This window comes from Pseudovirgaria hyperparasitica (assembly GCF_010093815.1).
Source record: "Pseudovirgaria hyperparasitica strain CBS 121739 unplaced genomic scaffold EJ05scaffold_2, whole genome shotgun sequence".
Taxonomy (NCBI): Eukaryota; Fungi; Ascomycota; class Dothideomycetes; order Acrospermales; family Acrospermaceae; genus Pseudovirgaria; species Pseudovirgaria hyperparasitica.
Window position 1 is genome coordinate 2,034,552 of NW_022985550.1, and position 13,245 is coordinate 2,047,796.

Below are 13,245 nucleotides of genomic sequence, written 5' to 3' on the forward strand. Positions count from 1 at the left end.
TATGGAAGGCCTGTCACATTATGTTATGTCAGGCTGCACCTGTTCTAGCCCACAGTATTAGTGTCCCTGTCCGCTGTGTCATTCCATTCGACGACTGAGCATTCGACCCATGGAATGGATCTATAGCTTCCCCGCCAGAGGGCCGATCGCATTCTTGCCTGTCCGAACCGAGCATACTAACCACCACCACATGTCCAACAGGCACAGGATACCTCCTTTTCATTTCATACAGCCCACTACTGCCCAATCAGTTACCACTACCTTTCCCCTCTGTGCCAATCAACACGCTCCCGAGCGGGAGGATGCTCCCGTTCAGCTCTCCTGCCCCGAGTTCACTATAGCCATCATACCTATACACGCTGTGACCAAGACCTCCATCCCTCCTTAAAGTACTTGCATCGCCATCACAATTAGGGTGTCACTGTTCGACAATTGTGTATTTTCCGAAGTTACCTTCACGATGCAAGACAACGAGGCTGTTCATGATCCCGACGCCGGGTGGAAGTCGAAGAACCGCCCTCAGTCGTAAGTCGGGTACTCAGACATGCATGAAAGCTTGCTGATCATCTAGGACTGTCGCCCGCAACTTTTCTGCTGCCCTCGACGATCTTTTTAAGATGGATAATGACCTCGACAGTCTATCCAAGAACGTCCATCAGAAGTTCGCGCCCCTCTCGCACCCCTCCTGTTTAACCATCAATTGACAATCACAGGAAGCAAGCAGTCACATCACAATCAGCTGAGCTGGAGGCCCTGGAGGCGCGGCTCAAGGCAGCAGAAGAACGCCTGAAGAATGCTGGCAAAAATCCCGCACCTTTTCCCAACTCGCGGAAGAACAGCCAGCGACGTACACCAGTGAAGGGAGCATTTGGAGAGGATGGCGACGGCTCGAATGGCGCTCCCTCAAGTCCTCTAGCCCAGCAGTCGAACGACGACTCGAGGCAGCAAACAAACGGTCATCCGGATTAGACTTGATCATCTTCTATAACATCACAAGTAAGAGCTCTTCAGAGCCAAACCCCGAGTCTAGGGTGGTAGGGATATAAAGTCAGCACTACATCAGGGACGTGGTGCGGCAGCATATTTTTGGCGCAGTGCTGTGTCACAAGAGGGACCTGCACCTTCGGGGGTTTGTATACATAATAACTATTTGACGTCAGTTTTACGCATCGACCAATACGAGTCTCAGCATTATCTATTAGGCGCTTACTTCCAAATATACAATAGTCAATAAGGCTGGCTACCTGTTCTCGGTCCATAGACTTCAATCTCTAAAAGTGACCAACAACAAATACTGGGTATCCCGGACTAAGAGTTTCAACATCCCTGCAACAGCCTGTATAGTGTATGCCAATGGCCTGTATGCAAATGGCTATTAGCTGCATGGCGAAGTGTCCAGATTTGGATTCACTACAGGGTCTCATCATGCTTGAGTAAGTATCTGCTTAGGTAGGTAGCACTCAATCGAAATACAAGACCACCCTGCACAGAAGGTAAGACTGTAGAAACACGTCACTGATCCTGAAATTATGGTGGGGTACGTGCTTTCATCCTGCATGCATCCATCCGCGTTCCCCAGATCTAGCGTCATGAGTCACTCGGCTGCTTGAGTTTAATCAACCCCCAGGCCAAAGGTGGCATACACAAGTTGCCATATAATTCGGCATACACAACATCTTCCGATTGCTACCAAGAGATTTACTACTGGAAAGCTACGATCAAATCCCAAACACTGGACTCTTCCATTCATGTCGAGCAACATGGCTCTTCAGACATATGCACCAACGACTCCCTCTCCAGTCTGAAAATGCTCACCTTCCTAGACCTGCCGAAAAACGTTCGGATGCAAACATACAGTCTGCTCTGCCCTACGATACCAGTACCGCCTGGTCTCAAAGGCGTTCAGACACTTCGTCATGATGGCGTGCGGTGCAGCGTCACATTCCTTCGGTCTAATCGCGCCATCTATAAAGAAGCCGGTCACTTTCTGTACACCTCCACGGCATACACTCTGCGCTACAACAACGCAACCTGTCTGTTCTACTTCATTAACAGCATTTACGACGCCTCGGAGCTCCACAGTTTAATGTCTCGACTGCGCAAAGTCCGCAAGTTGATCTTCGAAATCCGTTTGGGCGATGACATGTCACGTGCTGAGACAAGGCAAGGACTGAGCATTCTATATGGTTTCGCAGCCTTGTTTGGGGAATGTGAAAGAGAATTACAGGCCTTGCAGTTGAAGGTTTTCCCTGTCGAAGATGTAATGAGGAAGGACGAGATCATTCTACCCAGTTTTTCCTTTGCCGAACTTGCGCTGGCGTGTCTGGTGGAGATGGGGCAGGTCAACGAGGTAACAATTGAAGCTTTTTGCGTGAAGAAGTGGATGAGACCAGAGATTCAGCCTGCAAACTGGGGCGAAAAGAGGTTGAAATGGGAGAGATTGGTCAGCGATATGAGTACTACTTTGATGGAGGGCAGTATCTTGCGGGGCACCAAAGACTGGCTAGAGCGTATAAATGGTGGCCAGGTTGAATACCTCGAAGGAGAAGTCGACAGCGATAATGAATAAGAGGCCGGCAGCATCTCTATGTCCCATATCACGAGTCCAGGCCATATCGAGTTATGTTCCGGGTGTTGTGGCGTGAATGGCTCTACAGTTACTGTGTCGTCTATCTGAGAGTGGCTTGAGCTGGCCGTACTATGAATTCAATACACATACTTGTTCCCGACACACATCATATTTTGCAAAATTGGTGGAAAGTTTCATGGCTTTTTTATATATATTACAAGCTATGACAAATGTCATCTGCCCATTGGCACTGGTTTCAAGTGACCTTGCTTGTCGTACTTCGCCTCTGAACAGTAGTCAGTACAACATCCGCCGTGCGTGGGACGAACTTACTGAAGAATGTATAACTCAGTGTTATCGTCTCAATGCCTCTCATATTGAGATCCTTGCTAAACTCAGGATCAATGTAGAAAAAGACTGGCATATCTACTGTCTCACCGGCCAATAGCCGTTGTTCTTCAAAGCAGAAACACTGTATCTTGCTGAAATATGGTGCGACCTGACCAGGGGTAACACTATACGTTGCGACGCCAATTATATCTTCATCACTCTTGTTTGTTGCCGTGTAGAATGCCAGGGCTGTTTCACCCGGCAACACACGCACCTCACGCTGCTGTGGCGTGAATTTCCAAGGCATTATATCGGACACAGTCCCGCTGAACGTTATGCGCAGCCGTTTGGCCGACGTATCGGGTCGTAATCGCACAGATGGATCTTCCGAAGACGTGCCTGCGTGGGCGGCACTTTTGATGGGCTGCCCTCCCCAGCCAGTGGTCTGACAGATCATTTTATACATTGGTACAGAGCCGTATGAGAGTGCCACGGTACCAAGGATTATGGAAAGTGTGTAGTATCTATAGTTGAAATCAGAATTGCCATTGGCAAAATTTGTGGCTAGGAGCAGCTGCGCTTGATTATGAGACGTACAGTACAGATTGGTTTCGAATCTTGTGGTGGTCGCGAACTTGGTCCATGGTCGGACTGGTGTGCTGTCTGCGGTCATGGCTGGAGTTGATGAATCGTCGCGAGATAGCCCGGCGGAGGGTCCATGCCGTCAGCTTCGACTGGGAGCTTTGCAGGCATGAGTTGCATATCCAGAACTCAGGACCGGTACCGTGTCTGAGGATGGACCTCGTGATAGGTCTTGACATAATTATAGAAGTATGCTGGTCAGGAAGCTATTCCTGTTCTGCGGCGTTTCTGGAAGAGGTTGCGGAGCTCGGTAGAGACTAAACCTAATTCGAAAAATATGGATTCAAACTTTCGACGTCACGACAATGTCTCACCACAAACCTGTTGAGTACATTCTACTTGACCTGGACGATACCTTGACTCAAACATGCCTTCTAACTGTGGCATTTGTGAAAAAGAGGTATCGAAGTATAAATGCCCGACCTGTGCCATTCCATAGTAAGTATAGTCCATCCTAGACGCGAATGTTCGCTAATGTACGAAGTTGTTCTTTGACGTGCTATAAACCTCACAAAGCTGCACATGCTACAGATACTATACCTGAGCTGCAACATGAAGACCAGGAAGAAGCGCAGCCTGATCACGACACTCCAGCACCCCAAGGCTACGCGTCCTGGCCACCCGACTTTTCTGCCTTGCCGGTCAATCCCAAGCTAGAAAATCTGCTGAGTCAGTATCCGAATCTAAAGGATCAGCTTCGATCAATATTTCTCAAGACTTTTGAGCCACCAACACAAGACCAGAACGACTCCAGTAGCTTCCGTGGGCGAGGGAGAGGTGGTCGTTATCGTAACGGACGGGGCACATTCCGCGGTCGCGGTCGTGGTGGACACGGGCATGGACCGTGGACGAAAGAAAAGGGAGATAAAGCTGCTCTATACCATATGCAGCAGATTGAGAATTCGAACAGTGAAGGCAGTGAAAGTTTGCAAGCTTTTGTGGAGACTGTCTCTGAGCTTTACGAAAAAGAAAAGATTGCCTTCACTTGATTTGCGCATCACGACCATGCACCAACAAATAAGCTCCGCAAACCATCGTTGACTGCTGAACGGTAAGCTAAGGCTCTCATCATTCGTGGGTTGGAACAGGCGCCAATACTGTGCCATGTCGAGTCTCATTCGAAAGCATTGATCTGTTCGCTTACTATCTTGCAAGCGAGCGGGGCAACCGCTCTACGCACAAGCGTTGTGGTGCAGTTTCTACCTCCATGTCTCAACGAGCAGACAAGCATCGGAAGACGGGCGACTCATGCGGAAAATCAGCTGCTCGGCAGCGATGTAGCTGCATTTTACAACATTCATGCTTCTATGAATCAACATGGTATCATGAAAAGTTTGTACAGTTTTTGAGAAAGGATCGAACTACAGATCGCTCCTTAATTCTCTTATAGACGCACTGTAAACCAGATATCGATCCTAAAGCCTTTCCTTGGCTGCCGACAATACCAGACGACGCAAACACCACCACCCCTGTTAGAACGTAAGTCGCTGTTATATAAAGATCCGACCCATGTGGAGATGACTGATATCAGCGTAAGGCTACCGCAAGGCGGCTGTGGCGCCGAAGAAAGAAAAGTCGAGAAGAATACAGGCTGATTCGTTTAACATGACTCAGGCTACTGTCACTTGCTGTACCAACAAATCAGAAAGCTTTTCTAACGTCCAAGACAAGCATATACCAAGTAAAGATCTAGTCATGCGAGTTCTTTCGGTCTTCGTTATCGTAATTACTGGCGACTCCTCGATGAAGGGCATTTCTATCCCGGGTCACTTTTGAAGAATGCCATCAAGTTAGGCATATGTGTTGGAGATCACTTCCGGTGTTACTGAGACTCTCACCCCATGAGTATGGCATCCCCTGCCGATGATGAGCCACGGAACGTCAAAAGTACCTTGTCTTGCCCTCCCATCTCCTCATCGTGATCTTTCCGTTCCACTCGTCGGTACGTATCGAGCATTCACAGCCTCAGTTTCAGCCATCCACTACATTGGAAGACCAACAAGAAAGCTTGGTCGGAAGCAGTATGAATGACGGTGTTGGACCTGATGAGACTGGTGTATCGTTCGCGAAGAAGAACGCTAATATAACATATGGTCTTATCGGTATTTCTCTCATTCTGCAAATTACTTGCGTCACGACAAGACTCTATGGGAGGTTGAAGCTGCGAGGCCATTTACGGAGTGATGATTACATCATGGTAGTAGGCTCGGTCAGTTTATAACACTATCAATGCTGCAATTATGCTAAACCTTCGCAGTTGGCAGTGTTGGCGGTCAGTATCATTGGGATACTTGGGCCGAAATGGGGAGCCGGTTATCATTCAGAGGATTTCGAGCCATCCTGGAGAGAACATTTCGCGAGAGTAAGTTCAGAGAGATCGAAAGCGTCCAACTGCAGCACCTACTCACAAACATAGCTTACATTCGCCTTCAACATTGCACACCCACTTGCTTGCTCGTTACCAAAGACTGCGATATGCATCACATACCTCCAGCTGTTCCCCTCTCCCAAAAACAGACTCTTTTGCCATATCTTTTTGGTCTTCACTATCAGTTGGTGTATAGCAGCAATAACTGTTAATATCTTCCAATGCATGTAAGCTTTCATTCTTTCCTATAACTTAATCAGTCTAGTAAAGCTAAATTGCGTTCAAGTCCCGTGAATGGCATGTGGGAGTTACTCCCTAGTTTATCAACGCGTAAATGCATCAATGTAAAGGTCGCGCTGGTCATATCTGCGTCGTTCAACAGGTATGCCGCCCTTCTAGATTACGAGTCAAGTTGTAACGTAGCACAGTCTGTCCGATCTGTGCATCTACTTGTGGCCTACGCGGATGATTTGGCGTATCCAAATCCCTCTCCGGCAACGACTCGGCTTGATTGCAGTCTTTTGCACGGGAATTTTGATATGTGTTACAGGTGCAGTGCGGATGTGGTACCTTGCGCGCTTCTTCGATTCAAATGACCAACTCGGTATGCCTTGTCCCGGTCTGCCCCTTGCAGCGTAGCCTCCCTTCCTTCGCCGTATTCTGCTTGTGGTCGCCCGTTCCCCGCCCATATGGGCCTATGCGCTGTAAAGCTGACCTTTCCACATAGCACTCGCTGCCATTGTCTGGGCCGTATCTGTCGTCGAGGTAAATATGGGCGTTATATGCGGCTGTCTGCATGGCGTCCGCGCCGTTGTCTCGCTGTCTCCGGGTATATTCTCGTCGGAATACCGCGAAAACCATCACCCTCAGCATCATTACACAAATGGCGGCGCAGCATTCGAAACCATCGATCTGCGCAACAGGTGTGGCAGCTCTACACTAAGGCGAACAGACCAGGCGTGGATACACGACGTTCTCGGTAGTAAACCGAGACATGGAGCGTCGAACATTGTCGCGATGGAATTGAACGACCGCGCAACCCTAAAGCGGAGTGGATCCTCTCGCAGTGACTGTATGGGTGTCAATACGTGGATCACGACTGGATCTCGGGACTCACAGCTACCGAAGACTGGCATCGAGCTCACGACCGAGGTGATGACGGAATATGGATGTGGCCCGTCTATGACCTCGAGAAGCCTCAGCCTCAAGGCACGCAACTCGGCTGATGAGTTGATCGTATCATCATCCCGTGAATCACGGTGAAATTTATAAACAGTGAGAGGCAAACATAATCACAATGAAGTAGCGGGTGGCAGAGTAATGAAGGTTCCCATCCCAGTCGACCGAATTCCTCTCATTCTTCCTCACACTGTACATAGAGTGTCCTCCACACGCACCTCTGGTCTTCACCCAAACGCATCTTCTCTCCACCATGCGTGAAGCCCACTACGCAGTCACTCGACCAGCACATCGACACTACATATCCCCAGCCGCTCTCTTCCCATTACTTCCTTACTTCCTTCCCTCTCCCTTTTCCCCCCTGGATACAAAACCCAATATACGTAGACCGTATACCATGCCCTGTACACATACAACCCTAACCCTCCCAATCCCATGCCCCGCCCCATCACCACACTCACAATCCTCATCCCCACCCTCGCTATCGCCATCACCGGCACCATCCTCGGCATCACAGCCCTCCTGATCGACGTCCGCCGCCGCCGTCGATCCAAATCCCGCCTCTCCAAGACATCATCATGTTCTAGCACCGCCACACTCGTCGGTAATGAGCGCGCCCAGGCGGCGAAGGACCGGTGGCCGCCGCCTCCACGTGTGGATTCTGCGCTTGTGTGCCATAGTGCGTTTCGCCCTTTTTCGGCGCTCGAGCGGGCGGTGGCGTTTTTTACGTCGTCGTCGTCGTCTGCGGGGTCTAGGCGGAGTAGTAGGAGTACGACACGGACGCAGGCTTCACTGCCTGATAATCCTCCTCCACCTCCTCCTCCTCCTCCTCCTCCTCCTCCATCACAAGCAGAGCAACACCCCGCCCGCCGCACATCAAGTATATACTCGCCCGGCCCGGCCACCGCATGGCCCTTCCAGCGGACACAAAATGCGCACTTCTCAGACGGATTCGAAAGCGGCAGCATTACATCCTCATCCTCATCATCAACATGGCAAACAACCAACACAGCGACAGAAACCGGGTATTCGTGTGCGAAGCTGGGGCCACGGCATCAGTGTCCGGGGTGTTGTGAGGATGCGGGGATGATGCCGGGGGCGTGGTGGAAGAGGGGGACGATTGATAGGAATGGAGAGGGGGATATGTATGAGGTGGTGTTGGAGATGGAGAAGGGGAGGGATGATGCGGCGAGGATGACGGTGTGGCCGGCGGGTTGGCTGGACCGGGGGTCGGAGCGGAATGTCGAGGTTGTGGAGAGGGAGTGGCCGCGGACGCCGCGGTTTGAGAGGGCGTATCTGGGGGAGGGGAGGGATGTGGAGGGATTGCCGTGGCGGGCGGAGGGGTGGGTGTGATGAGAGGGATTGGGAAAGGGGGGAGATTATGTATAGAGAGAAAGGAGCGATCATGCGATATACTGATTGTGGAATATTGGATATGTGTTTGGTATCATTAGTTTATGATATTAAGATTCTACCTTACTTTAAGCTGCGGGGGCTCGCCCAGGGAGCTTTTCGTTGTATTTGGAGCCGTCGGAGCTGGAGCTCGCGTTGCTGAGTGTGCTCGCGCGTTTGCTGAGGGTTTGTGGTGGTGGCTGGTCTGTCGGCGTCGTGGGCCGTGAGTTTGTCGGCGTCAGTCTGGATGGCCGCGTGCTGTTGGATAGGCCTGATGCGCCGCTGACTGCGCGTTTGCGCCGCCTGCCTTCTGTGCTTCCGGCGGTGCTGTTGCTCCATCTCCGTTCTCGTGCTTCCTGGCGTCCGGGTCGGTCAGGTCGGTCGTCGTCAAAGGCGGCTACCGAACTGCGTGAAGAGGAGCGCGAGTGGGAGACATCCCGTTCGCGTTCTCGTATGACGCTTGGTCTTCGCTTCTTGTCCTTGAGGTGCGACAGACTGTGGATGTTTGTGGGGACAAAGGACTTTTCGTAGTTTGGCTTCTTGGCTCTGTGCCATCCTCTCCACCCTGTCCACCAGAGCCATCCGCCTTCTTGTTTCGCGAGTTCACGGTCGCGCTGCTTGACCACCTTGCGCAACTCGGCGCGTCGTTCGTTCTCTCGTTCCCAGAATTCGAGCCGATAAAGCTCCCAATTCTCTCGGAATTCGGGCGAGAATGGTTTTGGTAGGAGGATCAGACGGATGTGGTCGCCGCCGGGAGCGATATCCTCCTCTATGTATTGGTGTCCGTGGTCGCGAAAGGTGTGTCGCGCGATGCCTTCGTGTTTCTGGCTTTCGGCGTGGTCGATGAGATGGTAGGAGGAGCCCGGCGAGGGGAAGAATAGATGAACGGGAACGATGAAGGATATGTAGGATAAAGCTTCCCTCCACCAAGGCCCTTTCATGACTACGATCTTGCAGTTCATGCCTCTGAGGCCCCGATTTGTGACTCCCACCCAGCGTCGCGGCCAGCGCACGCCTCTTTCCCATTGTCCGGCTCCCCAGAACAGCACGCCCAGGACCACTCCGCCTATCCACGCTACTTTTTCAGCCATGTCTACAACCCAGTATACCGAACCTCCAACGCCCTGGCCGTCTTCGCGGGGTCGGAGGAAGAGCAGATAGGAGAAGCCAGTGATCCATAGCATCAACAGTATGAGAACGAACGTGTTGATCCTCCGCCGTGCGCGAAGACTGAGATATTGCGAGCGTAAGGACGCCTCAAGAATGAGGAGATTGAGGTAGATTTGCGAAGGCGCGGAGGGTAGTAACGATGTGGGATCAGACACGGGATTTCTGGGAGTCTTTATGGCAGCGAGACGCTCATTCTGGGAGGCAGCGAGGTTGGCATGGTGTACGGGACTGTTGCTTGGTGGTGGTGCTCCTTTGACGACCTGGTCCAGTGTAGCATCTGACATTTTGGATGCGGCGAAAGGGGAGTTGGGCCAGTGAGTTCCCGGTGGCACACGATGTTACGAAGCCATGCAGCAGCTCGGACGGAACGAGCAGAGCATTCTCCCTGGCAGCGATATGAGTTTGTGAGTGGGAAACGGGGAGAGACAATATAAAAGATAAAAGACGGCGGTGTGGCTTTCGACGGTGTTGCATGTGCTCGCCAGCAGACAACCAGATAGTGCGCTAACCGCTTCCAGCCGAGACATGGAACAATCAAAACACGGGATACACAGTACAAATACAATAGAAACAATCACAACAGCACTTCCATTTGCGAATAACAATAGATGGTTAGTAGAACGTGTCTACTATTCCTGATGTCGGGCGAATATTATATATGCCTTGATGCCTTGGTGCCTGGCACGGACGATATTTGGCCCGAGGCTCGCTAGGCCGCACGGTTTCTGCGGACGTGGAGCATTCATTCCACCTAAACTCCGGCCCGCCACCGTCTTCTGCTTTCGGTGACGCGTTTTGTGCATCTTCTCTCTTTTGTAGCGCTTGTGTGATATATATAGGAATACATTCTCCTCCTTTGGCTGCGGCAGGCAATCTGGTCTGCTGCCTTCTCTTATATCAGCGTGTTCCCGCTCATAGATTCGCCGCTGCTGGCGATCGTCATTTGCATCTCCAGGACCCGGCCGGCGCTGCCTTATACATCCCTATATCCTACCTCACCCCTGCAACATATCCATAATCCTAGAAGATATCTTTCCGCCATGGCGACTCAAAGTGGTTCAGACGACATCAACACGCGGACGCAGCACAGTCCCCTTGCATCGCAACGGGGCAACTACCAGCCTCCTACTGTCCCCAGCGGACATCCTCCAGCAACTCGAGGATGGTTTCCCTTGGGATACAAGGAGGCAGCCAGTCAATGGGTAAGATCCGTATATGATTTACCGGAATCAGTTGTGCTGATGGGTAGTAGTGGGCTGGACTGGCGCCAGCAAGTACAGAGCACTCCGTCCTCTCATTCGTACCCTATCTCCAGAAACCACCTACACACACCATAACTGGCTCAGCTCCCGGATCCGCTACCGCTTCCTCAGCAAACCTGCAGTCGAGCAACAATACGAGCCCTGTCACAACGACAAGCTCAATCACTGATCCATATGGACCGCGCAGATGGGTATCGCAGATGGTGAACCTCAGTGGCAAGGATCGTGCGCTGAACGAATTCTCGGTAGAGAGAGTCGGAGAAGATGTGGAGCACAATCTGGTCATGCTGCATGGGTACGGCGCTGGTTTGGGCTTCTTTTACAAAAACTTCGAGGGGCTAAGTCGAGCGCCTGGCTGGAAGCTGTACGCTCTCGACATGTTGGGAATGGGCAGGAGTAGTAGACCCCCGTTCAGGATTTGCGCCAAGACCCGGGAAGAAAAGATTACAGAAGCAGAGAACTGGTTCATCGACGCCCTGGAAGAGTGGCGGATCAAGAAGAACATCAACAAGTTCACCCTGCTCGGGCACAGCCTGGGGGGATACATGGCCGTGGCATATGCTCTCAAGTATCCAGGACACCTCAACAAGCTCATACTAGCCTCTCCTGTTGGTATCCCCGAAGATCCATTCGCGGTGAACGCAGAGATGCCCGAGCCCAGCCAATCCACGATAGACAACGAATTCACCCAAGACCAGAACTCGACCGCAAACTCCTCTTCTAGCAAAACCCAAGACAAGCCCCCTCGCAAACCCATGCCTAAGTGGCTCACCACCCTCTGGGATGCAAACATCTCACCTTTTAGCTTTGTCCGCTGGGCCGGTCCAATTGGCCCGCGTCTTGTCTCTGGCTGGACGTCTCGCCGCTTCTCCCACCTCCCCGAAGACGAAGCTCGCGCACTCCACGACTACGCATACTCCCTCTTCCGCCAGCGCGGCAGCGGCGAGTACGCGCTCGCATACATTCTCGCACCAGGCGCATTCGCTCGCAGTCCGCTGATACGACGGATCCAGGGCGTGGGACGACAGTATCTAGGCGTTCACGCCGCGCCTCTTCCAGACAGCAGCGCATCGTCGTCTATACAGTCACCAGGATCATCCACAAACCCTCAAAATAACACACTCTCAGCCTCCTCGTCGCCTCGTGAGACAGGTCTTCCTGTCGTGCTAATGTACGGCGAACATGACTGGATGGACGTGGCCGGCGGCTTCGCAGCCGAGATGAAGCTGAACGCAGAAACATCAAAGGTGCTTGCGACAGCGGACCCAGAGACGCGAAAGTCAGATAATGGGAGCGCAAAGGTGGTGGTGATTCGCAAGGCGGGGCATCACGTCTATCTGGATGGCTGGGAGCAGTTCAACGAAGTGATGCGCGAGGAGATGGCCGACGTAGAGAAGCGGGAGAAGGGCTGGAGGCCATGAGAGTCAGACGCAGCCAGATGGATTGACTGGATGGGTGTGTGTGCAAGCAGATGTGTGCACTTGGCGGTGATCTTGCGGCGTTGGTATATACCATTTTCTTTCACTCTTGCATATATAATATAGATGAGCGACGAGCGGTATGAATAGACCATTGCATCTTCAGGGACCTGTCTTGATCTGACTAGACGCCCTATGCTTGTCTCCTACTTTCCTATGACAGACGGTCGAATCAAAAAGACCCAGATATTGTACGCGGCTTTTCCACACAGTCACGTGTATCTACATACATACATAATACTCCTAGCGCACATACGTCGTCATCAACCAGCATGCACGACGCAGGAGACAACATCTCACCACCCACTAACTAACTCCCTAACACAACATCACCCATCATAATGAGTATCCCTCCGATCAGGACACTTCTCTCAATCACGGTGGGTTTCCATTTAATGATATAATTACCCCCCAACCCGTGTCGCAGCCGCAGGGGAAAGTCGATTATAATCTTCCAAGATTTGCTTGGATCTCAATCTCCTTTGGGGGAATGATGGTGGTGGTGGTGATGATGGTGGTGATAATGGTGATGGTGATCGACTTCGTGTTTGCACTGTAGGTGTAGGCACACCGATTATGATGTGCGATGCTCGGTTATTGAGGAATTTTGGATCTACGCCTGCTTCTGCGGTTCTGCGAGGGGGAGGTAGGCAGGTAGGTGAGGTGGTGAGGTGGGTAAACGAGTCCAATGATCTCGATTATTCCTTTCTTATCGATTCTTCCATCCTTCAAAGGTTCTAGTTCTGTTCCGCTCAGCTCAGCTCAGCTCTACTTACTACCCCTGAGCCTAATCAGATATCATGCACTATGAGTTGTCCATTCTTCTCCCCGACATGAGTATGAGTATGCTCGATA

General features: G+C 51.6%; 9 protein-coding genes across 9 annotated transcripts; 7 read left to right on the plus strand and 2 right to left on the minus strand.

The window, feature by feature from the left end:
- Positions 1-209: 209 nt before the first annotated feature.
- EJ05DRAFT_473169 (uncharacterized protein) lies at positions 210-1,282 on the plus strand. Its single transcript, XM_033743338.1, has 3 exons — positions 210-525; positions 572-661; positions 714-1,282. Exons 1-3 carry the CDS (start codon positions 461-463, stop codon positions 967-969), a joined length of 411 nt encoding a protein of 136 aa, XP_033604700.1. The 5' UTR covers positions 210-460; the 3' UTR covers positions 970-1,282.
- A 299-nt stretch (positions 1,283-1,581) lies between these two features.
- Positions 1,582-2,771, plus strand: EJ05DRAFT_535495 (uncharacterized protein). Its single transcript, XM_033749256.1, has one exon. The coding sequence runs from the start codon at positions 1,808-1,810 to the stop codon at positions 2,567-2,569; it is 762 nt and encodes a 253-aa protein (XP_033604701.1). The 5' UTR covers positions 1,582-1,807; the 3' UTR covers positions 2,570-2,771.
- Positions 2,772-2,802: 31 nt separating this feature from the next.
- Positions 2,803-3,543, minus strand: EJ05DRAFT_491595 (cytochrome c oxidase assembly protein CtaG/Cox11; the record flags this gene model as incomplete). The annotated part of the gene is made up of 3 exons (XM_033745991.1): positions 2,803-2,855; positions 2,903-3,423; positions 3,497-3,543. 3 exons carry the CDS (start codon positions 3,541-3,543, stop codon positions 2,803-2,805), a joined length of 621 nt encoding a protein of 206 aa, XP_033604702.1.
- Positions 3,544-3,832: 289 nt separating this feature from the next.
- On the plus strand, positions 3,833-4,979 carry EJ05DRAFT_202419 (uncharacterized protein). The gene is made up of 3 exons (XM_033739757.1): positions 3,833-3,979; positions 4,026-4,592; positions 4,932-4,979. Exons 1-2 carry the CDS (start codon positions 3,909-3,911, stop codon positions 4,528-4,530), a joined length of 576 nt encoding a protein of 191 aa, XP_033604703.1. The 5' UTR covers positions 3,833-3,908; the 3' UTR covers positions 4,531-4,592; positions 4,932-4,979.
- On the plus strand, positions 4,472-5,441 carry EJ05DRAFT_202391 (uncharacterized protein). The gene is made up of 4 exons (XM_033739756.1): positions 4,472-4,592; positions 4,697-4,873; positions 4,932-5,020; positions 5,079-5,441. Exons 2-4 carry the CDS (start codon positions 4,749-4,751, stop codon positions 5,315-5,317), a joined length of 453 nt encoding a protein of 150 aa, XP_033604704.1. The 5' UTR covers positions 4,472-4,592; positions 4,697-4,748; the 3' UTR covers positions 5,318-5,441.
- Positions 5,431-7,036, plus strand: EJ05DRAFT_202458 (uncharacterized protein). Its single transcript, XM_033739758.1, has 5 exons — positions 5,431-5,750; positions 5,799-5,903; positions 5,958-6,136; positions 6,196-6,291; positions 6,338-7,036. Exons 1-5 carry the CDS (start codon positions 5,565-5,567, stop codon positions 6,546-6,548), a joined length of 777 nt encoding a protein of 258 aa, XP_033604705.1. The 5' UTR covers positions 5,431-5,564; the 3' UTR covers positions 6,549-7,036.
- Positions 6,594-7,348, plus strand: EJ05DRAFT_202482 (uncharacterized protein). The gene has a single exon (XM_033739759.1). The coding sequence runs from the start codon at positions 6,681-6,683 to the stop codon at positions 7,170-7,172; it is 492 nt and encodes a 163-aa protein (XP_033604706.1). The 5' UTR covers positions 6,594-6,680; the 3' UTR covers positions 7,173-7,348.
- A 1,179-nt stretch (positions 7,349-8,527) lies between these two features.
- Positions 8,528-10,254, minus strand: EJ05DRAFT_473173 (uncharacterized protein). The gene has a single exon (XM_033743339.1). It carries the CDS (start codon positions 9,932-9,934, stop codon positions 8,570-8,572), a length of 1,365 nt encoding a protein of 454 aa, XP_033604707.1. The 5' UTR covers positions 9,935-10,254; the 3' UTR covers positions 8,528-8,569.
- A 172-nt stretch (positions 10,255-10,426) lies between these two features.
- Positions 10,427-12,502, plus strand: EJ05DRAFT_473174 (alpha/beta-hydrolase). The gene is made up of 2 exons (XM_033743340.1): positions 10,427-10,852; positions 10,903-12,502. The coding sequence occupies exons 1-2, from the start codon at positions 10,691-10,693 to the stop codon at positions 12,331-12,333; spliced, it is 1,593 nt and encodes a 530-aa protein (XP_033604708.1). The 5' UTR covers positions 10,427-10,690; the 3' UTR covers positions 12,334-12,502.
- Positions 12,503-13,245: the final 743 nt, after the last annotated feature.